This window comes from Opisthocomus hoazin, chromosome 1 (genome assembly GCF_030867145.1).
Source record: "Opisthocomus hoazin isolate bOpiHoa1 chromosome 1, bOpiHoa1.hap1, whole genome shotgun sequence".
Lineage (NCBI taxonomy): Eukaryota > Metazoa > Chordata > Aves > Opisthocomiformes > Opisthocomidae > Opisthocomus > Opisthocomus hoazin.
The window spans coordinates 34,615,388-34,642,899 of record NC_134414.1 but is presented as its reverse complement, the minus strand read 5'-3'; the positions used below and the strand labels follow the sequence as shown (position 1 = coordinate 34,642,899).

The 27,512-nt window shown below is 40.6% G+C and overlaps 1 protein-coding gene across 5 annotated transcripts in view; it reads left to right on the top strand.

Moving 5' to 3' along the window:
* Window positions 1-608: 608 nt before the first annotated feature.
* Window positions 609-27,512, top strand: part of FNDC3A (fibronectin type III domain containing 3A) — a 124,035-nt gene continuing 97,131 nt past the window's right edge. Inside the window, exons 1-2 of one of the 5 annotated variants that reach the window (XM_075421743.1) lie at window positions 609-690; window positions 19,407-19,535. In XM_075421743.1, the coding sequence (XP_075277858.1) occupies window positions 19,434-19,535 (102 nt within the window). In that variant the 5' untranslated portion in view covers window positions 609-690; window positions 19,407-19,433. Of the gene's footprint in view, window positions 747-808; window positions 912-9,233; window positions 9,327-19,406; window positions 19,536-27,512 lie in introns of those variants that run through there. The other 4 variants (XM_075421733.1, XM_075421723.1, XM_075421751.1 and 1 more) reach the window with 4 other exon arrangements.

Sequence of the window (27,512 nt, the reverse complement as noted above, 5' to 3'; positions counted from 1 at the left end):
GACACCAGCTGAACAGTGCAGGTGTTGAGGGAAATCAGTTTCTCCCTGACTAAGTGCCTGGAAAACCACTTTCTTCCCTTCTCCCCTCAGCTGTCGGGCGCTACGCGCCTGGGCGCCAGGCAGGGAACACCTCTGGTGCTCACAGATACGGAGGCTCTGTGGGCTGAAAGCCCGTTGACTTTCGCTGTGTTAATGGCTGCCTCGGCGTACAGGGAAGAGGCAGACCTTCCCGCCCCCAACTCTGCCCAGCAAGGGCCCAGCTTGGGCCAGAGCCACGGCTGAGACCCAGCCCCAGGCCAAAGCCCGGCCCAGCGTCACGGCCAGGCCCAAGCCCCAGCCCCACAGACACCGCCCCGCCCTCCTCTCAGGCCCCGCCCTCCTGCAGCTCCCGCCCCGCCCTCCCCTCAGACCCCGCCCTCCAAACAGCCCCGCCCCACGGGACCCCGTCAGCCCCGCCCATAGATCTGACCCCGCCCCTCCCGCCGACAGACACCCCCCCCACTCCCGAACGGGAGCTTTCCGCGCAGGCGCACCGCGCGCAGGAGTCAACTGCCCCCTCGCGGCCCTTCCCAGCCGTCCGCAAAGATGGCGGCCGGGCGGTGGCGGGCGAGGCGGAGGGGAGCGCTGAGGCGGCCGGGCGGAGGGGGCGGCGGCAGCAGCAGCGGCGGCGACCGCGGGAGGCAGTGACAGGTGCGGGGAGGGGAGGAGAAGGCGGCGGCGGCGGCGCGGCGGCGGCCGAGGCGCAGGTACCTCGAGTGGGCGGGTGAGGGGGTGGGGGAACAGCCGCGGCGGCGCCGCCCCTGCCCGAGCTGCGCCATCGGGAACTCCCCTCCGCTCCCCGCCCTGGTGCCGCTGCCCGCCGGCGGCGGAGACGGGACCGTTAGCCGGGAGAGCCGGCGGGGGCTATGGCGGTGAGTAGGCGAGGGCTGGCAAACCGCCCCCTTCCCCTCAGCGCGGCGGGGAGGGAGGGAGGGGTGCGAGGGGACGGGGGGCAGCGTCGCTACCTGTCCCCGGCGGCGGGGACAGCCCGGCCCCTGAGGAGACGGCGTTGCCCGCGCCTCTGCCCCCGCTCCCGCTGCCCGAGGAGGGGCCGGGCAGCCCCGCCGAAGAAACTTTCTGCCTTCGTTGCCGGGCTTCCTCCTCCGCCGCCGCTCGGAGGTGGCTGTGCCCGACGGGGCGGGGGTGTCTCCGCCGGGCAGCGGAGCTCCCCGGGGCAGGGCTGCTGAGGAGGGCCGCGGAGCGAGGGCGGTTGTGCGGGGAGGGGAGGGGGGGCAGCTGCGAGGCGCGACCTGGGCAGCTGAGCCGGCTGTGACAGGCGGACGGGAGAAGGAAGTGGTGGCTTTCAACACCTCTTTTTTTCTTGTTGTTGTTGTTCTTCTCCTGCAAAGCCGTTAAGGTTCCTTCGGAACTGCCAGCTGAAGGGACTGAGCGTGTGTTTCTCTATGTAGATAATAAAAAATCTCCCCGAAAACACTCTAACCATCTTGCGGAGTGCTGGCAGAGGCATTCTTTCAGCTAGGTTCATGCCCGATTCCTCCTTTCCTATTACCCAAGATCGGTTTTCACCTAAAGGGAAACTTTTGTTGCTTCAAAGCAACTAGAAAGTGAAACCGACTAAAAGCAAAACCGAAACTTTTCAGCTGATGTTTATTTGTGCGGAGTAAAGAAAATAAGCAATAGAAACAAGGGAAAATATGTTGGGTAGGAGAAAACTGTAGTTTACGAGTGGCATCTCAAGACGTGTTAGTAATTTGTTTAACCTTGTGAAAAGCAATTTATTAGCTGCCTTGGATGTCAAGTGTTTCTCCAGAACATCTCATGTCATTAAGTAATTTCTGTGAAATGTTCCTTGTTTTTAGAATTTAAGTCTGTGTTTGATCAAGTACATATCTGGTTATAAATGTCTTAAATTATCATGAAGACTTCAAAGCTCTTGATTTTTTGCTGTTGATTACTTCTCAACAACTTGGTAGCTTCTGGCTTAGAATCTATAGGTCCCAGTCCTGCTAAGCTTTGAGCTTAAAAGAAGCTATTTTGTTGTTATGGCAATGGGTAACTTTCTGCTTTACACAGCAAAGAAATTTAACTGTAGCCATGATGTGAATCTGCATCCGTAGATGTTTGTATATTGTGTCATAAAGTAGTATGAATCACAGCAACTCGGCAGTCCTTAAAATTCGGAAAGTACAATCAGTTAATCTTTTTCTGCCTTTTTTTTTTTTTTTAAGAGAAATGCTGTCAAATAATAATGACATTTAATCACATGATGAATAGAGAAGTAGCAAGCTTTCAGATAGGGAGAAGGCTGTGCACATATGTGAAAGCTGGAAATAGCTGCATGTCTGTAGTACTCAATGTTGCAAATTGGATGGAGTTCTTAATAGCTGGCGTTCCTACTAAGCATGGGGGAGCAGGAAGGGTGCTGACCAAGTTTGGAAACACAGCATGTAGTTCTAGATTCACTCTGTATATAGAGTGTACGCAAGTTATCTTGACACATACGGATTGAATCTGGGACTTGTCTTGGCAAACTACACCAGAGTAGTTTTTCTGGTGACTTTAGAGGGGAAACTGACGTGCTGAATCAGTTACATCATGGCATTGGGCACTGATTTTGGCAGATGAAGCCTGAGTTGCGAGATGCAGATTCTTGTCCTCAGAAAGGCCAGGACTCGGTGATCACTGCTTAGGTCACTTGGTCAGGATGACAGCAATCTGCTTTGAGCAGAGTCATAGGCTGACTACTGTAGATGGTAATATTAAAATGGAATTAGGTGAGTGTCTCATTTTTTTTTTTCAGGGCGGATGAAGATCTTCTGAGGCTTTTTGCTGTATGACAAGCTCTCAGTGTATGAGTTATGTGAGGCTCAGGTCATTACACTAAACACTGAAGTTACCTGATTTCAGTCCGTTAGAGGCCTTTCTACTTTTTTCAAGTTGGAAGTTTCTACTAGTGTGAATTTAAAACTCAAAAGCTTTTGATTTTTATAGGCAATATTGTAATGGAATTGCAGAAACTTGATGATTCAGACTAATAACTCATTTGCTTTGGGCTGTAAGTCCTGTGGATCTTGGGATGCTTTTGTTTGTTATTCTTTGCCTTGTGGCCATTTAATTTTACTTGAGTTTGGACCTACATCAGCTAACTTAGTGTTATGCTGATGATCATTTTGGCTCAAGATGTCTCAAAGAGATCTTTGTAATTGTTATTAAAACTTTAAATACTTAACTGAACATGCTTCTGCAGCGTTCTGTCTTAGGGCTTACTGGGAAGCAAATTTCTTAAAGCCTGACTTCAGGAGAGGTACAATTTTTCATCTTTGTCAGTACTTTCTCTTAAGTGATTTTAACTTGTAAATGCTTTTAGGCAACACACTAATTTACCTCTCTGGCAGGTCACTTCTGAAATAGTGTATGCTGTTGTAAATGTTTTGGTCTCTAGAATGCTTGGAAGTTGTGAAGTGCTGGTGTTCTGATTGTCTACCAATACCTCTGTCAGAGTGGCAAATCCTGTAACCTACCCCAGTCCCCGTTTCTGGGTGGATGGAGGGAACTGGCAAAGATAGTCTTGTTCATTCCCAGACAGACAGTTAACTGGAGAAGACAGTGTTGCTGTCTGCAGCCCTTGATGCTCATTGTCGATGCCTGCTAGAGCCTGAGGAATTCTTATCATTCTTTGATTCTTCCCATTTTTTGACCTCCGCCTTCTAATTGTTATGGGATTTCTAGTTCAATCTCTGCTAAAATGTGTACAGGTAACATGTCATGTTTCATCGGTGCCTTTCTGTGATCTAAAATATGAATTGGATTCTCTCTGTTAAATCTGCCGATAACACTTCTATGTTTTATCATCCATTTCTTTAAGACTGTTGGCTTGAGGAAATTCCCAGGCAATTTCTAGCAAAATTCAACTTGGCTGCAGTTTACAGTGCACAAGTTGAATTGTGAGCCACTGCTTTTCCTGTAGGACCAGATCTAGTAAAAATAGATTTGACTTGGACTGTCAGCGCTTTAGCTTAACTAAGAGATACTGTCCGTATCTCAGGAAAGCGATAATAGTTTGGAATTAGTACATTGCTGCTTTTTCTCTTCAGAAAACACAAACAATGTTTATTTTGCTCTTGGGGCCAATGTTTTCTGAGCTACAGAAATGGCCATTTTTTTGCTCGTACTTTGCCTTATACAGTAAACTTTGATCTTCCTTAATGCTGATGTTCATGCCAGTAGAGAAACACTGTTAGCCTTTTCATTAAACTTGTCTATCCATAAAGTTTTGTGGTTTTATTTATATGTGGTAGTATTTTGGATTGTCATCCTGGGGTCTGTATTTTGTAGGGCTGATGGGGTAGAAGGATGTTTAGAAAGTATCTGTAACACTTAATAGTCATGTTTCCTGTAGGTTGTCATCTTTAATTGTTCCAATTAATTTACATGTAGTTTCAGATAGAACAAATATTTCTGAAGTCATCGTTGTTGTTCATCCGTCCCTCAGAGATCTGGTCCTCTTCCAGCTGCTTGCGTACTCTTGAGCCTGTAACCAGTGAAAATCTTCAGACTTTTTTGCAAAGATGTTGGATGACTTTAACAAGGTCTAAATAGAAATAGTATTTGCTATGCCCATTTGTCAATAAAATAGAGTTTTTAGCCGTTGTTTTCATGCTGGACTCCCCTATATAGTAAGTCTTTTTATACTTGCCTGCTAGGTCATGCACCCTTTCTTGGTTGTATTATTAATCAATTTTGGTTAGAATACATGCTGTGGAAACTGTTGATCTTCATTTTGATGGCACAGCTGTGTAGAGGACAGTGTTACTACTCTTCTGGGATGTATTGGTTTAGAATGCTTTTCTGTTTACAGTAGTAGTACCTCAGGAATGGAATATCCGTGCATTTTCCAAACCCTTTATTAAAACTTTAACACCATGTTCATTGGCGGTGTCTTCACAGTCCCTCTCAAGTAGAGTTAGCTTGGACATACTTTGCCCTCTTTGTGTTCATGGCTCCAAATAAACTTTCACCATTTATGTCTAGGCAAGCACATTTGTTGATCTCGGTCTTGCCAGACCTAGCTGTGTATCTATCAGTTTGCTTAACTGAATTTATTTTTTTGTCTCCCTGTAAGTTTTTGCTTTTTCAGGATACATGGACCTTCTTCTGGTCATACTGTTCCGCAGTCAAAGCATCACGTAGATCAACATTGGTACCTTCTCTTTCAGTTTAGTATCTTAGGTGCCAAACACCAAGAGCACTTTGCAGAAGTTAAACAGGAGTGCTGAACATGCCTGTAGTGTACCTCCCCCACTGGCTTTGCTTCCAGAATTGTTCTGAAGCATTTAGGACAGATGACAAGATAGGCTGTGAAACCTCTTAATTTATGGGCAATGGAATATGTTGTATCTTATTATATATTCAATTATTTGGGCATAACGAGTTGTCAAAAATGAAACAAGTTTTCAGTCCCAGTTTAACCAGTAGACCTCAGTTTTATAATCCATCTGTAAGACAGAAACACAGCACTTTCTAAGATGTGATAAAAATCTTCTGCTTTCCAGAAGCGCTAAAAAAAGTCCCCCTACTTCCTGGCAACATACAGGCTTCTATAATACAGTGCCAAAAAACCTGTTTCACAACTATAAAAATTTACAAAATAGAACCAATGCACTCAATGATTAGAAAAAACTATTCATCGAAGTGTGGGAAATTGTCCTCGGGGAAAATGACAAGGTCCAAAAGGATTTATACCATGACAGGTGTGGACAGATAGCTCAGTTCTTAATGTCTTTTGATCTTGAATAACTCGAAGTGAGAATGAATTTAACAAATCTAGAACTTTACTGTTACCTGCAGTATAAAGTAAAAAAAAAAAACAAACCAACACCCCTGTGGTTCACAAGTGTAAATACTTACTTGTAAATGCTGTTGAGTTTCCCCAATGTACAAATCCAAGGTCTCTGGTAAACAGAGCCCAAGCTCTACCTAGACAAGATCCTACAAGCAACGGCTACTGGCAAGCTGCTACCTCATTTCCCCTTGCTAATATAGTATACTCAATATGGTATCTTACTCCTTTGATTACAAAATATATCCTTCTTCTTCTAACTTCCAGTTTTCAAACTGCAGTGTTTTGTTGTTCAGGGTTTGTTGTTTTAACTGAAAGAGCTGTATCTACTAGATGACTTGACAGAAGGAAACTGAGATATAAGCAACAGAATATCAAGTGGATTAGTTTTACTTTGTGGCAGAGGAACACATTTTATATGGTGGTAGCAAATCAGGTAGTAATAATATGCAAAAACTGTGCATGTAGATGAAAACTCATCTGTAAGCAAAAATTGAAAGGATAAGAAGGTCCAACGCGCAAACTTCAGTGACTTGCAATGTCTTGGCAATGAGAGAGAATCATGACTGTAACTATTCACTAATATTTCAAAATATCTATTGATAGGGGACTTTCTACAGTAAGAGTAAATGTCATGAGCCACAAGAGTTACCATGCCTCTACAAGTCCTGTAGATTCTATTTAAAAAGTAAATGGGGAAGACTCTAAGAAAACTATTTGTTTACCCATTTGGTCCAGTATGAAGGTAGGTTGAAGATGTTGAAACAAAATATTAAGAAATGAGGACTAAAAGAAGCTGCAGAAGTGATTAGCGACTGTTGACAATGATAAGTCTTAGATGCAGCTGAAATGTAATTTGTTTTAATTTCTTCAGGCTTGCTAATAACTTGAGTGTCCACATATAACTATTAGTATATATGCATATTCTACTTGATGGCATTTCAATGGTGAGGGTAAATTATCATAATTTAAGTAATATATCTTAAAAATACTTCAGTACATTTCATTATGTACATCATGGCAATACAGCTCCAAACAGATCAGTTTCTGATTTTGTGGCTTTATTTTTGTTATGAATTGACAACTATTTAGTGTTGCAACTTCATGTGTGAAATGAGAAGCTGAGAGCAGCTTTATCCTCTTGACTTGATTGGGCAATGAGACTGGTTGGTCCCAATGGTGTTTTGACTGATTAAAACTTTTTTTGGAGGATGGGGTGGAACTTGGGAGAAGGGAGAGCTGGTATCGTCTGAGAAACCTGCTCTTGTTTTGCTGGCTTTCCCATTCAGTAGTTGCAGAGACTCCTCCACTGGAGAACTCTTGCATGAGTAGCATATTTCATTTTCAAGAGTTGCATTCAGCTTGAGATACTGTTTGACTACCCTGCTTTGATTTTTTTTTTTTTTTTTTTTATATGGAATGCAACCAACTCCTTTAGTACCATTGCGACTAACTTGAATATTAGGGAAGTGCAGCACCTGCCAGGGTGACTGCCTCTTGACCTTTTTTACTGTTGTGGTCTGTAGCTTCGTGAGTGCTATGCATTGACACTGGAGGAAGCAGTTCCTCTCTGCTTGTTCCTGTGCTTGGCATTCATTTGTGTGCTTGCATAAGAGAAATGGATCAGGCAACTGTTCTATGTTAAAACAGACTGATTTTTCTAAGATTAATTTTAAACTACATCTGTCCTACAGTTTAATTCACTGTGTTGTTGACCAGTTGCTTGCGGTGGTGCAAGTGGGAGCTGCTAGTACGAGTTAGCAGAACTGGCTTACAGCAGTTTAAAGTCCTGATTAAAGAACATATTTGAAATATGTTTGTTAGGCCTCAAAACATCTTATTTTTTGGTGGATTTTTACTCTTGGGAAGTAGTCTCCATGTGCCTGTCTTACTTGTTATGTTCTGTGCTATTATCCTGTTTCTTTTTGGAAAACCTGTAGGTCTCTGCTTCCATAAGGATCAGTGAAGAGAAATGTAAAAATCTGTTAGAATTGGAGCCTCATCGATCCTATGTCATCTTGTGTTTGGATAGCATAGTTTTTGTTTTTCAAAGTGAGCAGGAAAAAGCTGTTTCGTAAGAGTTCTTTAAAAGCTGCTCGTTCTGCTTGAATCATGCACTGCTTGTAGTTCCAACACTGTCAGCTGTCTCTGCAATAAATTTATCTCGCTGACCAGTTGCATCACATTAATAAAAATAAATCCATGTTTTTAGTTTGCCTTAAAGGAATCATATGAAAAATTATTTTGGAAATTTGTCCTTGCTACTCATAGCTACCAAAAAGAGGGGTTTGATAACAAATGGGGAAGTAGCTTGATTCTTGGCATTGAATTTGCTTGTTTTCCCCCAAAAAAAGCATGCTCTTAAACAGAAATGAAGGCAAGAGTAATGGTTAACTGGGAAAGGCCAAGTTGTTTTTGAACCCATGTGATTTTCAGAAAATAAACTGAAGGAAATCCAGTCCTGGCAGAAGCTTAGAAGAACCTAATTTAGCTGGTAAAAAAGTAAAACTAGGAGGGTTTAAGGAAGTTCTTGAGCATAACAAGAGTGTAAAACAAAACAGTCCCATGGTTTAGATCAATGCAGCATAAATAAAGTGGAATTACCTTGGAGATCTTTAAGTGGTGCAAAAAATACACAACGCAGTTCACTCTCCTAATTTCTTTTTGAGGATGCTTCCCACGAGTATCAAAAAGGAAGTTGTTCCTGTAAGACTAAGGAGGCCGCAGGATAGCTCACAAACAATGTGTAGCAGTGGATCAGACTGATATACCTTCTAAAGACTAGGCTGAAGTTTGCACTCGGGTGTTGACAGTTTACTCATTGATTTTTAAAATGCACACTATCAAATTGTGTATGAATAAAATGCACAGATTAATTCTGATTTGGTGATGTAGTTGCACTTACTGCTTCCTAAAACTTACAGAACCAGTTTAGGCTTCTTTTCTTTGAAGGTATAAAAGGGAGGGGCAAATAGTTGGAGAGTAGTGAATTATTCTTATGCAGCAACTTCGAGTTGTGTGTACTTCATCCAGATAAGGACTGCGGATGTTTTTTTAAGAATCCAACCACGGTAACATTTAACGCCAGAATGTGGGGTTTTCATGTAGTCTCCATTGCACTAGTCTTGTTATGCACATTTAACAGTTGTGCTGGAGAAGGTGAGAGGTGCTAAGTGTCCGTGAACATATTGTGCCTTTGCGGATGGCTGGTTTATCAGCGTCTAGTTCTTCTCTATATAGTCTTCACCTTCAAAAGTTTAGTTTTCCACATCAGCTATTAGCAAGTGCTCAGACCCGTTGGCTCAGATTCAGAAAGTGCTGGCTCATAAATACAGATGCATTAAACTTGAACAGCTGGAGTGTTTCCAGTTATCTACGATGCATTCTTTTATAGGTTATCGTACCCATGACATGAATGCATGAATTGAATTGTGAACTGCAGTGATTTAGGAGCAGTTTCAAACCTGCAGTATGAAGGTAACCTGAAGTAAGTATCGATCTGCTATATTACGCTTGACTCCTGCAATGCTAAGGTTTACCGTTGTGTGGTTTGGCCGTTCTTGCTTGGAGAAGAACAGACAGGAACTGTTGCCAATAACTGTTTTGGCTGTTCAAGTGCAACTTGCATTTGCTCATCAATCAGTATTTTCTTCCTAACAGTATTGCATTCATTGTACAACTTTTAGTGTTTGCCTTTCAGTGGTAACATAGTATCAACAGAGATGTGTATCGCATTTCTTGAGCTTCTTTGAGAGTTGTATTTACTGAGTGAATGTGACACCACTTGAGAGCTACAATTGTATTTCTGTATTCATAGTGGAGGTTGTAGATTTTTTTTTTCACTATAGAGAATTCCCATGCTTATTAAAACATTTTGTGTATCTTCATTTTTAACTGTTTTGATTTACAGTTTCTAGTGAATGTCAGAATTTGACTTGGTTGATTTACTTTAGAAAACTATACTTTTCTTATACTTTTCATGTGTTGCCTATCTGCAACTTTAGTTTTATGAGCAACGGGACTGGAGGGAATAGCCATTTCGGTTTCACTTTAATTGAAAGGAGTTTGTCAAATTAGTGAAATAGAAATGTTCCACAGAACACTTTTCTTCTTCTAACAAAAAATAACATTTCTCTGTTCTGTTGGAAAATATTTTATCAAGTTTTCCAGGAAACACGTTTCTAAAACAGGAAAAATACTTTATGAAGAAAAAAGCACATCTTTTAAATAAATTGTGAATTAATTGAAATTTGTTCAGAGCTGAAAAAGAAATACTGCTATACTGTAATTGCCGCATCCAAAACTGTGTGACTAGAAAATATTGTGAATATATGGGGGAAAAAATTAAAAACCATTCTGCTCAATTCTGATTCTTGAAAACAAACACAAAACTCTTCAACATGCTTTGTAACTTTAATAGCTCAGCTACAACCTTATGGATCTCTGGGTAATTATATTCTAATACATTTCTACACCAGCTGCATCACTGTATCTGAGCTTTTTCCAGTAGTGCATTAAGTGACATGACTAACATCTGTTGAATATGCTTTGTTCTTGCCTCTTCACCCTAGGGATGCATTGGTGTATTTTATTCCTACAATTTTCCTCATTTTAGCATATATGTATGTCTTGGGCACTTGTATTTGCCCACTCTCATCTGATGACTTCTGAACTGGATGGCCGATTTGACAGGTTGGAAGGCATTACGATAATAGCTTTTACAAGTCCTAAATGGGCAGGCAGGAGATATTGTTTAAGGACTATAGGAAATAATAAATTTGTCTCACAGTAGGCACTAAAGAATGGGCATAGTGAGTACTTGTAAGTGCCTCAATCACAGGAGAAGTTTAAATAGTAGCTTGCATCTTCTTGAAGAGAAGAGTCATTCAGATGTGAGGCTCTAATTTAAATAAAATAGCACTTTATTACTTCAGCTGTTTGAAATATTTATTTTTAAAGTGTACGTGCTGTTTTCATGTTGGAGAAGGCAAAATCAAAGCATTTCATGCATTAGGATTGGGCAATAGTTTTATGGGCTTTTTGGTTCTGTAAGTCCATTCCTTGGTCTTTGGCAAAACCTAGGAAATGTTGCCTCCTGTTCAGAGAAGCTTTTCCTCCTTAGTGGAAGTTGTCTGGACCTGAGGATGAGCCTTGCCTGTGGTTCCTGGGGGTGCGTAGCTGCAGGAGGGCCGTGGTGAAGGAGGAATGCACACCTGCTCTGCTGTACGGAGCCCACTGGGAAAACACACCTTATGGCAACTGCGAATTGGCAGCTGTAACGTGATGCAGGCTGGAGCATGTATGAAGCTGCGCTTCTGACAAAGAGATCGTGGAATGGCCCTGTTTTTGTCACTTCTCATGTAGTAGCAACATGCAGTTTGGAAACATTTGGCATTGATTTCATTGAGCCTGTTTCTTACGCTGCACCTTTCTGTTAGGCACTTTTGTCTTTTCCCTGCTTAAACTTCTGTCCTCATGTTGTATAGAATTGAAGCTCTTGTGAACAGCCCTCTGTAATAATAAATCTGTTTGTATCTGTTGGTCACCAGATTTGGCAGAATTAGGGTATGAAAGAGTAGTAAGTTGCTATCAGTATTGTGATAAGAAGTCGGTAGGTAGAGAAGAAGCACTCTGTAAATCACAAAAACTGAGGAAAAAGTGGCGATGGATGTTTCTCCATCAGTAGGTACCAGAGAAACCACTGTGGAGTGTGGCCTTAAAAGTCCTCCAGTTGTGGGAAAAACAATTAATTGTATTTAGTATCAAACTCAGTAACAAGAAGCAGTCAATCCCTAGGAAAGGAGTCCTTAGGTTTTTTGTACACAGCGTTGTCATTAGCTTTCACTACATTTATCACAGTAGCGGATACAGCCCAACAAAAGTGGAAAGCCTGTTTGTGTTGTGTGCTTAATACAAAAGTAAAACTTTGTAATTTGTAATTACCTTCTAATGCAGCTTTCCTCCTTTCCTGAGGAGAAAGGCCAGAGTATGAAGTAATTTTGTTATGGACAGTGCTATGGGTATGTCTTCCAAAGTTAAAGACTATAAGTCTGAGAGTTTGAGTTTTGGTTAGTACTGTCATTGTTAATTTGAAATTATGAATTGAGAATCTGAAAACTTTTAAGGGCTTAGGAGACAAACTACTGTTCCCTCACTGGGTTTCTATTTTCTGAAAAACACTTAACTTTGGCATTACATGTTATATTTTGTTTGACTAACACTCTGGAATTCCTAGAAGAATTCAGCTCAGAAGGGGCCTTTGGAGATTGCCGTCTTCAGCCTTTTGTCAAGACCTTGCATGGTCAGGTTATGACTTTCTACAGCAGTAGTCTTGAAACCTTTTTGATCATGCACCCCATCAGTAAAGATGTTTTGAGCATGTATCTCTAATATATATATATTTTTTAACTATATACATATGCTACTCCACTAATATAGTATGTAGACTGTATACACATAAAAAGGAGGAGATAAAGATCAAAACCACTATTAAAATATTTTTTATTTATCAATGGCAAAAAAATATTTTCTTCCCACACCCCAAGGGGTTGTCTTGTGCACCCCATGGGGTGTATGCACCCCATGTTGGAGACCACTGATCTACAGGATTGAGATTTTTGCAGCCTTTCAGGGCAACCTATGCCAGTGCTACACCACTCTCATTGTGAAGATGTCTTTTTTCCTTTATGGCCAGACAGAATTTCCAGTGGTGCAGTGTGTGTCCATCACTTCTTGTACTTCTGCTCCATGCCTCCAAGAAGAGTTTGATTTAAGGCTCTTGATAAGCATCCTTCAGGTTATGGGATCCAGCCAGCAGGTGACCCCCTGGCTACTCTAGTGCTCTTAGCTTCTGCTTGTCTTTCATGGGCTTAAGACCAATAACAGTCTTAGTGGCATCTCTCTTACGAGGGGTGGAGGAGGTGACTGGGGAGAGCAAAACTGGATGTGGTATTCCAGATGCCACCTTATAAATGCTGAGTAGTCAGGAACAGTCATCTCCCTCAGACCATTGGCTATGCTTCTCTGCTAATACAGCCCATGCTGTTAGGCTTCGTTGCTATGAGGACGCGTGCTGCTGACTCATGTTGTTTTACCTTGGTGATCCAGCTGATTTAATGCTGATGTGTTTTCAGAGACCATTGTTAAGATCAGCTGCTAGTCTCTTGGAGAATGATCTCAGCCTTACAGTATTCCTTAACCCTTAATGAGCAACTGACTGAGTAAAAGGCAGAGTTGGCTATGTCTAATGCCACAGAAACATTAAAAGGACCAGATCTGAATGCATTTAAGGATTGAATTAAATTGTCATTACAGTTCAAGAAGGTAAACTTGCTTACTGAACTATTGAGTGGAACTCAGTCTTTGAGTCTTTGAGATTTAGCCTTTTGGCTTCTCAGGCATAAGCCCTGGAGTCTCTGAACAAATCATGTCCAGTAAATTTAGATGCCTTCACTTCAGCTTTGATAGCCTTCAGAAAAATATTTCAAAGTCTTCTCAAATTCCTATGATGATAAGGAAAATTAATAGCAGTTCACTTGGGGATAGTGGGGAATAGGTAGTTTGCTACCTAAGTCTCATACAAAGCATTAACCTATCCACCCTTGGTTGAAATCTCAGGAGACCTTGCACTTTCTGTGCATTCTAGGACAGACTCAGTGCAGATTCTGAAAGAACAGTGTCAGCTAAGTTAACAATCCTGAATTACACTTTGAATGTCTACTACTAGTTCAGTATATTCAGTAGCAAGACTAGAAATGAGATAGCTATTCATGCAGCAGTTGTTGCTGTGCGTGAATCAGTGTAGATTTCTAAATAACCATACCTTTAATGTGCCACCAGTAGGAGGTTACTTCTCAGCTGCTTCTGTGCTTAGCAACAGCGTATTACCTATCTGTTCATCTGATGTGACGTCTTCCTTGTTTGGTCCCTTTTAATATGTCCACAAGAATGGTGCAATGAGTTGGTCTTAAATAAATCCTTAGGTTTATCCAATGTGTTATTTTACCCCTTCTGGAAGCTGCTGCATCCTTTAGTTTTCAGTGGTGCAGGAAATCTGACGATAGGCTAGTGAATTGTTTGTAGTGGCTCTGTGGGCTGAGCCTTACCTGTTGTCCAAATGCAAGTTGCTTTTCTAGTGTCCTTTTCAAGACCTCAGTAAATCCTGAGTATATTGGGAAACTAGATGGAGTTGGAAGACAGGTATATCACCCAGAGCAGTTTTATGGTAAGACTGAAATTAATGGTATGCACATACTTTGCTTTCAGTATTTTCAATACTGAACAATGTTTTCAAGTTGTAGTCACTCGTACTACTCTTGAACAGATATTAACAATTTTAAGTCAGCAAATCGGAGACAAAGTTTGTTACGTTATTCCAGTAGAGATTGTAGTTGTTTGCAGCCAGAGACAGGGAAAATACCCTCCTTGTTGCTAAGTGAGGTATACCTGTTGATAGAACTGATACAGCCTTTTTGGGAGTGGCTGTCCACTGCTATTATTCTATCCTTTTCAGAAGCAGCCCTTCACAGGATTGAGTTCATTCTTCTTTGTTTTAGAATAGCTTTACCTTTATGTATTAAAACCTTTTGTTATGCCTAGCTTTTTAAGCTATTCATGCCATTTTAATGGAGTAAAATGACTCGGTCTCTTATCACTGTCATGGTTTGTCATTTCCAGACTTCCTTCTGACTTCCTCTTTTTTTTTTTTTTCCTCCTGAGTGCTGAGTTAAGAACATGTTCTGTAATAAGATGCCAAGAACTGATACCTTCGCTTCTTATTGGCAACTCACGTGCTTAATCACTCTGTATTTACTGTTAACGTTTAAGGGCTGTCTGTCCAGTTTTAATCCATGTAATATCTGTTCTGTGTTTTTGTTGAAGAGAAATGTTGTGCAAGGCCAAATAAAGTTTGTTTTTCCAGTTCTGTTATTAGTACCTTTATCAGCAATATCTGTCACCAGAAGACTCTTGTCAAGTTAATTGGATAAGCTTTTTTCCATCAATCATAGTTGTCTCTTAATTCTTTACAAACAACAACCAGTGTCAACTATTCACTTTTATTTGGTCTCAGTTTGCTGCATGCTAACAGGCCTGGTTTGTCTCATTTGCCCTTTTACAATAAAGTATTTAATGCAAGACCTCTGGTTTTCTTCCAGACCTCTGAGACTTTCCCAGGATTCAGGTTATTTGCAAGTCTTTTTCAAAGATCTAGGTAGGTCTGTTCTTCCAGAAGTCTTGAATGCAAGCTGTCTGGGTCTGCTGATTTAAAAGCTCTGTCTGTGCCCATTTGATATCCTTACATCGAATGCGATGTAATGGCATTTATTTCCAAGATATGTTTATTGAGCATTGTCCATTTTATCTGACTGCTGCTCCTTCTGCCACACAGTACTTCTCCTTTCTCCAATTCCTATCTGTCTTTATTTGTCCTCATAGCTAAAAAGAAAAGGCACCTGCAACTGGTGGACACACCGCATCCTACCATCTGACCAGATGATGTGCACTGACTTGTACAGGTTGCTGCCTCTTGACTCCTGATGGGGAAAATGCTTTTGATATGTGTAGCATAGACCCAAATTGGTGTGAAGTTGAAACTTTGAGCCTTGAAGAGTAGTTCAGTGGCATTGCAGAGAAATCTAATATTGTATTGTCAAGAAAACATTGATTTATTTTTTCCCTAGATTGATTACACATTCTGACAGGTAGCAGTTTTATTGTTGTTGTAGAGGGTGTCAGGAAAACACTATACCTAGTACCTCCTGTCAGGGTTTATCGATGATCAGCGTGCTTCGTCTCCAGAATAAATCAAAACACTTGGATCCAGACATGGAATTTAGCTGTGTTGCAGTTAATGCACTGAAGGCATGTGCCAATGGTGGACTACTCACCTAAGCACTTGGGTGCCTGTGGGAACCTAATCTTCGTACAAATCAAATTGCTGAACACCTGTGTGAGAGAATGAATGAATCTGAGACCAAATGTTATGTACATCCAGAGCTTTTCCTGTCTTGGAAGGGCTTAGCAAGTTGTCATGACAGTCATATTTGAATCAGTTTGGGTTATGTTTAATTCTCAGTGGTGTCCAATTTGATAGATGTGTTCTGATTTATGCCTGATAAATGGTGATAGCACTGAGTTGATCATAGGTTATGGATTCAGTCAAAAGTCATTGTGTGTAGTAAAGGAGGTTAGTGCTTTCCGATGTAAGAAACTAGTCATTAGCATGGTGTCTTGGGAATAATAAGCTGGATTCAACTTAAACCTGGGGAAAATCAAGCCAGCTTACTCCGGGAGTATGTTGTGTTATAGCTTGGAGTATTGGAATTACTTTTCTGTCTGTGACACTGTAGACAGGAGCGCAAAATGTTTGGAGCTGTAAGGTCAAGAGACGGCATGAGAGAAAGCCTGGTTTTAGTTATTGTGGGAGGAGGGATGCCTTGATTCTAACCCCCGCTTCCAGGCTGTGCATCTATTTTACATTAAACGGTCACCAAATAATATCCTGGAAGCTTACCATCAAACTTGCTGGCTTGAAAGATGATCGAAGTAACTTTCATCAGCTATCTGTCACCTGCAGAAGTGGTGGGGACGGACTGTAGCCTGGAGGATTTTTTGAAAAGTGGGAAAGCTTTTAAAGTAAGGTGGAAATATAAAACTCTGTCCTCGTTGCTTGGGAGACTAATTAGTCTGGCTAAGCAGGTATAAATAGCTTGGCGTAAGCAGTGATGAATTCTTAAGTAATCACAGTTCAGTTTCGAAGTCTTTTAGCCTAGAGGGACTTTTTTTTCCCTCACTTTAATCTTTGCAGAGTATACCAGGAAAGTAAATGAAACCTCTAATTTCAGAATGCTTTTTTTTCCAAGTTCATGGTTTTATAGTAGGACAACCTTCAGCATGGGAGTAGCTAAATCGTACCATATAGATATAGCTGTACAAGAGGTTTATAGTAATTTGTTAATGCATTTTCTAGAAAATTATACAATTATAGAATGGTTTGGGTCGGAAGGGACCTCAAAGATCATGTAGTTCCAACACCTTTGCCATGGGCAGGGACACCTTCCATCAGATCAGGTTGCTCAAAGCTGCGTCCAACCTGGCCTTGAACACTGCCAGGGAGGGGGCAGCCACAGCTTCTCTGGGCAACCTGTGCCAGGGCCTCACCACCCTCAGAGTAAAGAATTTCTTTCTTCTGTCTAATCTAAACCTGCCTTCTTTCAGTTTAAAGCCATTACCTCTTGTCCTGTCACACCATGCCCTTGTAAAAAGTCCCTCTCCAGCTTTCTTGTGAAGTCTTTATTCTGTGTGAATCTTCTTGTACTGACAGCATTGCATTGCAGATTTCAACCCACAGCAGATATACAATGTCTGCCTTAGAGGGGCAGACCACTAAAAGCAGTCAATTGGGTGGGATGGATAGTTTTAGAGCACCCTTCTGAGTAATAAGCTGTAACAGCAGCTCTTAAAATGAACCAAATATTACCTCTAGAACTTGGTACAGAAGTCAGTGTCATTAAGATGACTTTGTCACTCCTGACTGACTGTCAAGCTATGTAACTTTAAAATTGTACCTACTTGTTTTCACCAGGCTACTGTAAGTACTGGCTAAGAGAGGCAGTTCTGCTTTAGAAATACCGAACAAGCGTAGTCTCAGCTTAATCTTTGTGTCGATATTTGATGTTAAGCACTGTTTTCAGATGCAAAATGTGATTAACTTGTGGGAATTCTGAGTGTACCATTCACCTCTAGTGAATTCTTTCTATCTGTCTTTTTGTTTTGTTTAGAAATACCAATTTCTCAATTCTTGTTGATGTCCCCCCCCCCAAAAAAAAACCAAACAAAAAAAACCCGAAAAACAAAAAAAAAACCTCAAACAAAAAAAAAAGCAACTGAGTGTGCTGAGTCTGGCTGGGATGGAGTTTAGACCAGTACGCTAAACCAGTATAACTTAGTGATTTTTTTTTTTTTTTAACAAAATGAAATACAATTTCAAAAGCGGCTTATTAGATTTGCAGTATGTATTTCCAGCATGGAAAAAATGGTAATCTTCAGCTTTTCTGGTCTTAATTCTTCCATCCAGTCTTTGTATAACACTAACATGCAAGATATCATAAAACACATTACTTATGACTTGTTAAGGTAATTGAAAGGAACACTGGGCTGAATCTTTCTTTCTGTTATGCTGTTCCTTGACATTCATCAGAGTTGAAGTGGATCACTGCTTTCATGGGACTCTTGCCTGGGTGGCTTTTTTCCTTGTTGTCAGATTTCGTGTAACTTAATAGTGTGTGCTAGCCAGGGCTTTTTCGTAGTATAGTTCTGAGGATCAGAATTTAGTGTGCAGGCATTACCTCTTCCCCCTTCTCCCCCCGCAAGTTTTAGCTGATGGTAAAGCGATTAAAGGTAAAGGGCCACTGGTTATCAAAATGACATAGCATTCTGGGTCTCATACATTTTAAAAGTAAAGAACTGTCAGATTGTGTAGAAGACTTTTTGTATTCATGTGTATCTCACTTGAACATTTCCTAGTAATTAGTTGTTCCTAAAAGAGTGTCTCCTACGTTATAATAGTAGAAAAAATGGGTTGATGATTTAAAAAAAAAAAAAAAAAAGAAATGGTGTCCCTGTTCGTAGGTCTCAGGTTTTTACCCATTTCATATAAAGAGGAACACTATATATGTAAGTTCTAAGGCAACTGCGCTGCTTTCCCCCCCCAGTAGGCATTTTGTCAAGTAGCACCAGTCAAACTTAGACAATATCTTTGTTTGTAATCAGAGTTAAAAGGTTCGGGTTTGTTAGCTCCCAGGCTGTGGTGTATCTCCTTCAAGGGCTGCGCGACTAGAGGGGGCCTAAACCTGCCCCCTGCGCCAGCGCGGCCGCCCTGCCTGGCCGGGCGCCTTTACACGGCTGCTGGAATATTGCGGAGGCGTGGAATCACAGAATGGTTTGGGCTGGAAGGGACATTATAGATCATCTAGTTCTAACCCCCCTGCCATGGGCAGGGACACCTTCCACCAGAACAAGTTGCTCAAAACCCCATCCAACCTGGCCTTGAACACTGCCAGGGAGGGGGCAGCCACAGCTGCTCTGGGCAACCTGTGCCAGTGCCTCACCACCCTCAGGGTAAAGAGTTTCTTTCTTATATCTGGTGTAAATGTACCTTCTGTCCGTTTAAAATCATTACCCCTAGTCCTGTCACAACAAGCCCTGCTAAAACGTTTGCCCCCATCTTTCTTATAAGCCCCATTTAAGTACTGAAAGGCCGCAATAAGGTCTCCCTAGAGCCTTCTCTTCTCCAGGCTGAAGAACCCCAACTCTCTCAGCCTGTCCTCATAGGAGAAGTGTTCCAGCCCTGTGATCATTTTTGCGGCCCTCCTCTGGACCCGCTCAAACGAGTCCATGTCTTTCCTGTGCTGAGGGCTCCAGAGTAAGATGCACATACTTTCGTACTCGGCATACTTTCTAAAGGTATCTGATTTCATAATCTTTTTTTCTAAGTGAGGCTGGTTTTGAGGGTAATTGTTCAGAAATATTTATATAGTTTAACCATTTAAGTAACTTTTCTTTGCAGGTGATCTCGTGAATTAGTGTACCATCAATGATGGCAGAACATCCACCGTTACTGGATACCACTTCGATTATAAGTAGTGAAATCCCTCTTCTAACTTCCCCTATTGTTAGTGGGGATGGAGCACAACAGGTAAGGAAACTTCAGTATCTTTTTCTGCCCTCTTCTAACAGCAAAATTGACATATTGACACTGTAAAAGGTAGTAAGCTGTCATCTGGTGTATTTTTGTGCAGCTTTGGTCGTGCATGTGTTTTAGAGATTGAGGTGAAGGTAGAACTGGTGCGGAGAAGAGACTTTTGAGGAGTACAAAGCAGAAAACCTGTCTTGTGAAAGAACTTCTTCATAGAAGGATGGGATCAAACAGTTGCCAAGCTGTCTAGCTATGCTTGAGGCTTAATTTGGAACCTATATATTTATATTACCATGTGAGCTTGTTAAGGTTAGTAAGCCTTCCACTATGCTAGAGCTTACTAGTTCAGGCACAACATGTGCAAATGACTCTCTGGTCTCTAGACTGACTCTTGCTTACAACTGGGTGTCTTGAATGGTGGGACTCACTTTTGTATGTTAGTGTATGCCTGAACACTTCTTCAAATTTTTTCAGACAGAACCAGCCAAGGAGATAGAAAAACTTACAATTATGGTTTCAGAATACTTCAGAAAGGCCAGCTAAAGTGAGGAAGAAGTGTTGGCAAAAACATATGCATTCTCCATATCTTTAACCTAGGAAGAATTATTTTAAGCCCCAGATAAGCATAATTCTGGAATAGCTTCCAATGGGAGAAAAGGAATGAAAGAACAAGTTGTTTGAAGTATCTGAATGGATTGAGAGATCACTGCCTGTGATAGCAAGACACTGGACTTGATGATCTAGGGAAGTTCGTTATAGTCTGCTATTCCCATGCTTGATCTTTATGCAGAAGAAATAATTATTTATCATAATGAGAAACTAATTTTTAGTATAAAAACACAGAAAAGAGCTCTAAAATGAGACCGGAGAATGGATTGCAACAGTTCAAGAGATAAGGTTGGGGCTGCAATGAGATCTTCACAATGGAGGGGAAGCTTAAATACAGAGGAAGAGCTGATAAGTCTTTTTAAATGAATATGTGGACAGAACATTCCAGAAAAATGGAAAAAACAATACCCGATGCTTCCAATGCTTCTTTCAAATACTGACGTATTTACTAAAGTAGTAATCTGTAACATGCAAGAGAACTGTTACTGTTTCCTTGCATGTTCTGCCTTGAAAAGTTCAATTTTATAGCCTTGCAAACGTAAAAAAAAAAAAAGTGCCTATGCAAAGTTAAATATACCACCACAGTTTCTTTTCTTTACCCAATTGTGTATATAATGTGTTTAAAAATTCTTATAGATGTGTCACAGAACCCTTGAGGTTGGAAGGGACCTATAGAGAGGATGCAGTCCAGCTTTCCCCCACTCAAAGCAGGGTCAACTACAGCAGGTCACCCAGGTCCTTTTCTGAAAAGCTACTTTCCGACCAGTCAGCCCCCAGAGTGTACTGGTGCAGGGGATTATTCTTCCTCAGGTGCAGGACTTTGCATTCCACTGTGTTGAACTTTGACATTCATGCTGGCTCATTTCTCCTTGTCAGGGTCCCTCTGGATGGCAGTGCAGCTGTCTAGTGCATCAGCCACTCCTCCCAACTTTGTATAACTTGCAGACTTCTTGGTGGTGCACTCTGTCCTGTCATCCAGGTCTTTAAAGAAGATAGTAAACATTATCTGCCCCATTATCAGCCACCGAGGTAGCTGACTAGTGAACGGCCTCCTGCTGGACTTTGCATGGCCGATCACAACCCTTTGAGCCAGTTTTCAGTCCATCTCAGTGCCTGTGTTCAGTCTGTACTTCATCGGTTTCTGTGTAAGGATGTTATGCAAGACTGTCAAAAGCCTTGCTGAAGTCATGTATCTACTGCTCTCCCCTCATTCACCAAGCTAGTAATGTCGTTGTAGGAGGCCGTCCAGGTTTGTCAGGTATGATTTCCCCTTTGTGAATTCATACTGACTACTCCCAATCACCTTTATATCTTTAATGTGTTTGGAAATGGCTTCTAGGAAGACTTGCTCGCTCATCCTCCCAGAGCTGAAGGTGATGTTAAACGGCCTGTAGCTCCCTGAATCCTCCTCCTTGCACTTTTTTGAAGATTGCAGTGACATTTGCTTTCCTCCAGTTCTTGGGAACCTCCCTTAGTCACCATGACCTTTCAAAGATAGCTAAGACTGAGTTACTTGTTCTGCCTTCCCCAAAAATAAGACTGTCAAGCTGTGCTCTCAAGCTTACTCCATAATGGTGCAAAATTTTGAGTCAGATATGAGCAGAAGTATTCTTTGGGGGATACTTCTTCATTAAAATATTGTCTCTTTTTCTCCTGCCAAGCAAGATTAAAACTGGAAAACAAGCAAAGAATTTCTTCAAAGAAATTAATTTGTGGGGGTTTCTGTTAATCTTCATAAGGGCAAAACATCATATATGCAGTCGGTGTCCTTTTTTATGTTAAAAGAAAAAAAGCTGCTCGTTAAGAATACTGGCTAAAGTGGAACTTAGTTTAGGTAGTGTTAGTGTTTATTTAAAAAAAAAAAAAGAATCTTCAGAAAACATCGGGCAGATTCTCAGTCATCAATAAAGTGGGTTTTTCTTCATTTCATGATAACTAGCAGTTATACCACAATGTTGTCTACTGTTCTGTGTTCCATAATGTCTAGTGAAAGTGGCAACTTTTGTTTTCTGTCCTTCCTTCGCATCTGATACATGACTCATGAAGAATCTGCAGATGCATTTGTTCAGTGACAGGAAACTTTACTGGAAATGTTTTCTGCATACGGTGATTTAAAAGCCATCACTAAGTAGAAAATACTTTGTCTGAAATATAGGAAATCCATAATTGCAGGTACTGCTTACTCTGTCAAGGTTGCCCAGTTAAGACAAGCCACAGAAAGGTCAGGCAGGCCGTTATTTACAAGGGTCTTAATAATTTGTTATGTTTATTTTGTATGGTACACTAAGGAAAGGGGTATATACTTTCAAATGAAGTGTGATGTATTCACGTACAACACACTGTGATTCTGAGTCTTTTTCATATTTGTTGAAAAGTATTTTAACCAGACTATTAGTTCACTGTATTTCTTTTTTTTTTCCTTGTAACTTTGAAGCTACGAGAAGTGTGAGGACTTTTACCTTCATGATGGAGTTGCTTGTTTTCCTGAAAGTCTCCTATTTGCAGACACATTCAGTACGGGTTACTTCCTTAAAATACAAAAGCTACTTTTCCAGTTTCTTTTGTAACAGCATTGTGGTGTTGGAGTGCATAATCTATAACGTAATCTGTAGTGCTGACAGAATTTAATTGTGTTTCCACAGTCAAAAATTCAGAGCTGTTTTGTGCATGTAAAGAAGTATGTATGTTCTTCTGTCTTCATAGTGTGTAGGTTGGACTGGAGCTATTCTGATTAGTTTTAGTCAGTCCTGACTGAAAAAGGTATTGAAAATGTGGTAGAAAATTCATTTAAATATTTTGGGTATATGTTGGTATTTCCAGTGTTAGGCTAGTTAACTCTATCCTAAACTTGCAAGTTTTTGTTGAGCTGTAAAACATCTGAGGATTTTTTTGTAATCAGTTCCCTCATCCTTGCACCTTAGCAGAATTAGTTACTTTAATTATTGTGACTTATGTTGTATATACTGCGTAACTGACTTGCCAAATGGATGTAGACTATTCAGTACTTCTCTGGAACGGTTCATATCTTCAAGATAATCTGTTTCAAGTACTTGAAGTTCTGCTGACAGTTTAAATGTGAAATAGGAGTACAAATATTTGAACATGGTAAGATGAAAGGTCGTATGCTTCAAGTAGTGGAAGTGTCTGATCAGGTTAAAGCTATAGCTTTCCAACACGTTTTAAAATACAATAATCCACGAAGTTAGAGGAATGTACATGTTCAGGCAGAAAACATGGGGAGCTTAAACTGTGCAGATGTTCATACACTGCTCAGTGCTGCTGTGGGAGACTGCCTTGTTCTGCGTCCCACAGAACAAGGGACTACTGTTAGTTCCATGGGATGAAACCAAGGAAAAGCAAAGACCAAGCCCATTAGCTCCTCCCTCTCTAGTACAGAAGTCCCAGAAGTACTGCTTTTGCACCTTCTCGTCACTGAGTTCAACGTGAGTGGATAATGTACTGCGTACATCTTGGCAGTGAGTAAGATTGTGGATGAAGTATGGAGAAGATCGATAGGAGTTGATAGAAACCAAGCGACACTGAGAAAACATGGTATGAGGACAGAAGTGCTTGAGGGTTTTTCATGTAAGGGTAACTCCTGCAGTGAGGCTTTACTGATTATTGCTGAGGAAGTGTTGATTACATGAACCCTCATTTGGTGGGGAGAGGTAAATTCGTGATTGAGAGGAAAATGAGGAGGCAAGAGTTCAAGCTACTTTCTTTAACAGACACTTTGTTTTCCTGATATTAGACTGATGTTAAATTGTTTTTGGAAAGTTTCTACAGCACCCAGTGCTGTTCCAAGACAAATCAGTAAATTGCTGACATAAGTTTGCAGCAACCCTGATGTTCCGATGCTCTCTGCACCTTCCCAGTAAAGCTAAGAGTTGCAAAGTGAGACGTCCCTGTACAACCTTGGTGTCCTTTATTACCAAAAAGGTAGATAGCACTCTCCAAGTAGCCCAATACCTGTCTGCCATTTCCTTTTCTTTGGGGAATGGGACACGTAGTGTTTGACCTTCAGTGTGCTGTATTTCTCAGCAAGATATAGCAATAAACTAATACTTCTGGCTTGGCCAGCTGGTTGCTTATCCTCCAAACTTTATTCAGCAGTTTAGATGCTTAGTGGGCTTTAAAAAAATCCCCCTGTGTGTATATACATGTAGTATGTGTCTCTGTGTGTGTATATATGTAATATTTTGTGTATGTATATATATACACTGTGTGTGAGTTTAAGTGCAAATTCTTTAAAATGAAATAGATATTTAGCATCAAGTCTACAAGTTAGTATTTCTAAAACTAGTTTCTTTAAATACTTAAACCTCTGATCTTAAAGTTATTATTAACCTGTTACCATAGGAGGAATCTTTCTGTCAGCAGAGTATTAGATGGCTATAAAAACAAATGAAATAATTCTGAGAATCCCTTTTTTTTGGCTTTCACATTGTTTACGTATGTGGAGTCACAGCAGAAATATAATGGTGAAGATGTAAACTGTATTACTAAGTGCTTTTCATCAGTTTAAGTTCTGACACTTCTGTTTCTGAAAGGCATATGGTACATTATCAAGTTCCAGTTTGCTTTGGTTTTTCCTTGCTGCTGAAAATCAAGCCTAGAACTGCATATGTTTCATGACCTTTTCCTCTACAAGAAAAAAAAAAACCTGTTAAAAGTTGTTTAACAGCTTATACTGTTACAACTATTTTCTCTGCTTTCCGTATTGTGCTGTTTTCCATTCCTTTATCTGTGTTTTGATTTTATAGAGTACAGAATACATGCATGGCTGCTTCTGTCTTTTTTTTTGGGGGGGGGGGGGGTTGTTTTTTTTGTGTGTGTTTTGGTTGGTAGGGGTTTTTTTTGTTTTGTTTTACTTCCCCTTAGGCTCTATTGAACTAGCAGATAAGTCTAACTTTCCCTTTTTGAGATTTATTAAAGTTTGTTTTAGTTGGCAATTATTCTTTCATCCTTCAGTGAATTCATAGCATTGAAGTACACCAGAACTGTGTTCACTGGAACCACTGGAACTCTTCCGCATGTAATGCTGCAGCGCCAGCTTACACAAGCTGATTATCAAGCTGTACTTTTTTTCAGTATTGATTAGTACTTTTGTGTAGCAATCATCACTGGACAATACATAATCACACTTCTGTGAGACATTCTATGTACAAAAAATCTTTTCCATATAAGTTTATAATTGGTGGTTGGCTATCATTTTTAAAAAACACCAGCACAAAAAAAAAGCAATCTGTGAGGAGGTGAGTTTTTATGCCTCAAGGTTCTTGGATCCTTTCTGTGTCCGAGTTAAGCATATTTTCTGGTCAGGAAGAATGAAGTTTTGTCTTAGTTAAGTGTAAATATTTTTTTGTGTGTGTTTGAGATCAGCATTTTCTCTAATGTGTTTAAACTGTATCCTTGATTGCAAATGCATTGAACACTTACTTTAAATTTCCTAGAAGCAGCCATCATCCTCAGTAGAAAGCAAGGATTCAGAATTCTTTGGTATATAGTTATGTATGAATACTATGCTGCTTTTGGACAGCAGAAAGCAGCATCAGATTTATTGCACAATTTATACTAGCATCCAGATATATTTATTTTAATACTTGCTGTCTGAGGATAAATGTAGAAACGAGAGGGAAGGCTGTATAGTTCATAGCCTTCCCTACTTGTATTCAGTATGAAAATTCATGGAATGAAGTATCCTCATAAAACTTCTCTGAGTAATCCTTCTATTTCTCTCTAAAATGTCTGTTTTCATTTGTCCGTTATGAATCTTAGATTAATTTTGGTCTCTGATACAGTAGATTCCTCCCAAGATACTGGAGGCAAGATTTCCCCAGCTGAATGAATCTTTTCAGAAACTGGCATTTGGGAGAATTGGATGACATGTGAAAATCTGATTTAAAATTGGTTAGTCACTGTAGGTTGCTAATATAGTCAGTGGGGAGAAATAAACGTGTCTGGAAGATGATCTCTTTCATGCCTTAGGAAGGTGACTAAACATCTGTGTGGCTTCTTTTTTTTATGAGGTGCGGAGGTGCAAGTTGCCTGGAGCTATAAGCATTGAGGTAGCCCAGGTCCTCTCTGCAGTCTTGCAAGTGGGCCCAGTTCCTGAGTCTGTGTGCTCCTCTCTGAATAAGGTTTGGAGGGGTACAGTTATGTCCAATTCATGTCCTGGACTCAGGCGTGTTCCTTGGCCCCCTTCTCTCCCCTTCTCTGTGCCGTGGGATGCTTAATGCCGAGTAAGCCAGGACCTGAATGCCAGAGTCCACGAGCTACGAAGTCACCCTTACTGTTTGCTTACATTTCCTCGGAAGACAGCTATGGTAATCTCTCTGTAAATTATGACAAAAATGTAACTGCTTTGCAAAGTCATATTTTTAACTATAGAAACTCCACTTTTAAAATATGTGAGAATTACACACTTTGCAAACAAGTAATCTGAAGTACACCTCCTGCTAGCTGAAGCCTGGTTTTTATCCCCTGGTGATTGAGAGATTTCTTTATTTATAACAGGGCAAAGTCCATCTAACCCTCTGCGTATTATAAAATTACACACTTTATAGAGCAGCCAGAATGACATTCTTGAGAAAGAGATAGACTCAGGTTTACACACCATAGCAGAAATGGCCCTTGGCTGTAATTTTTCTCCCTTTCTTTTTGGAAGTAGAGGAGAAAATACATGAGAAGGGATTGAGGCTGTAGAGATTTCTCCCATGGAGCCCTCGGTCCAGGACTGCCCGAGCCTTCCCAGCCTGATCAAATTGAGGACGTAGCCTTTAACTTCCTCTCCAGCTCAGGCTCGTATCATCACACAGTGTTTTGATTTACAGTGATAGCCAGATTTGCACAAAGCTGGGTGTATAGGGAACTTATCGAGGGGAAGAAGTCTACTTTAGAAGTGCTACTGAAACCCCTAGCATTGTAAGTTTTTTTTAATGAAATGCTATTTCGAATCACTAGAGAATACTGTTCTTCCTTTGGTACTTCCTTTTGTGCTCTATTTAAGGTAGAAATGTTAGACCCTTCCACCAGTCTTTAGTATTATGGGCTTTTAACTTGCTATATTACCAAGCAAGAATCTGAGCTGTCAGAAGCAATGTTGGGAAATATAAAACTCTCTCCTAGTCCATATACTTTCTAAACCAACGGTTTATATGTTCCTTAAATCTTCTAAACTCTTCAGAAACTGAATGTCCAAATTTGTTTTTCAGCTTGCTTATTTATGTTTTTCTCTTAATTTACAATTGCATTACAGGAAGGGCACTGTTTTTAAAGGATATTTATTACAAATTTTGATTGGAGTTGTTGTTCAGCAGAGCTCGTTAAAAAAAAAAAAAAAGAGAGAGAGAGAAGGTGGTACCTTTT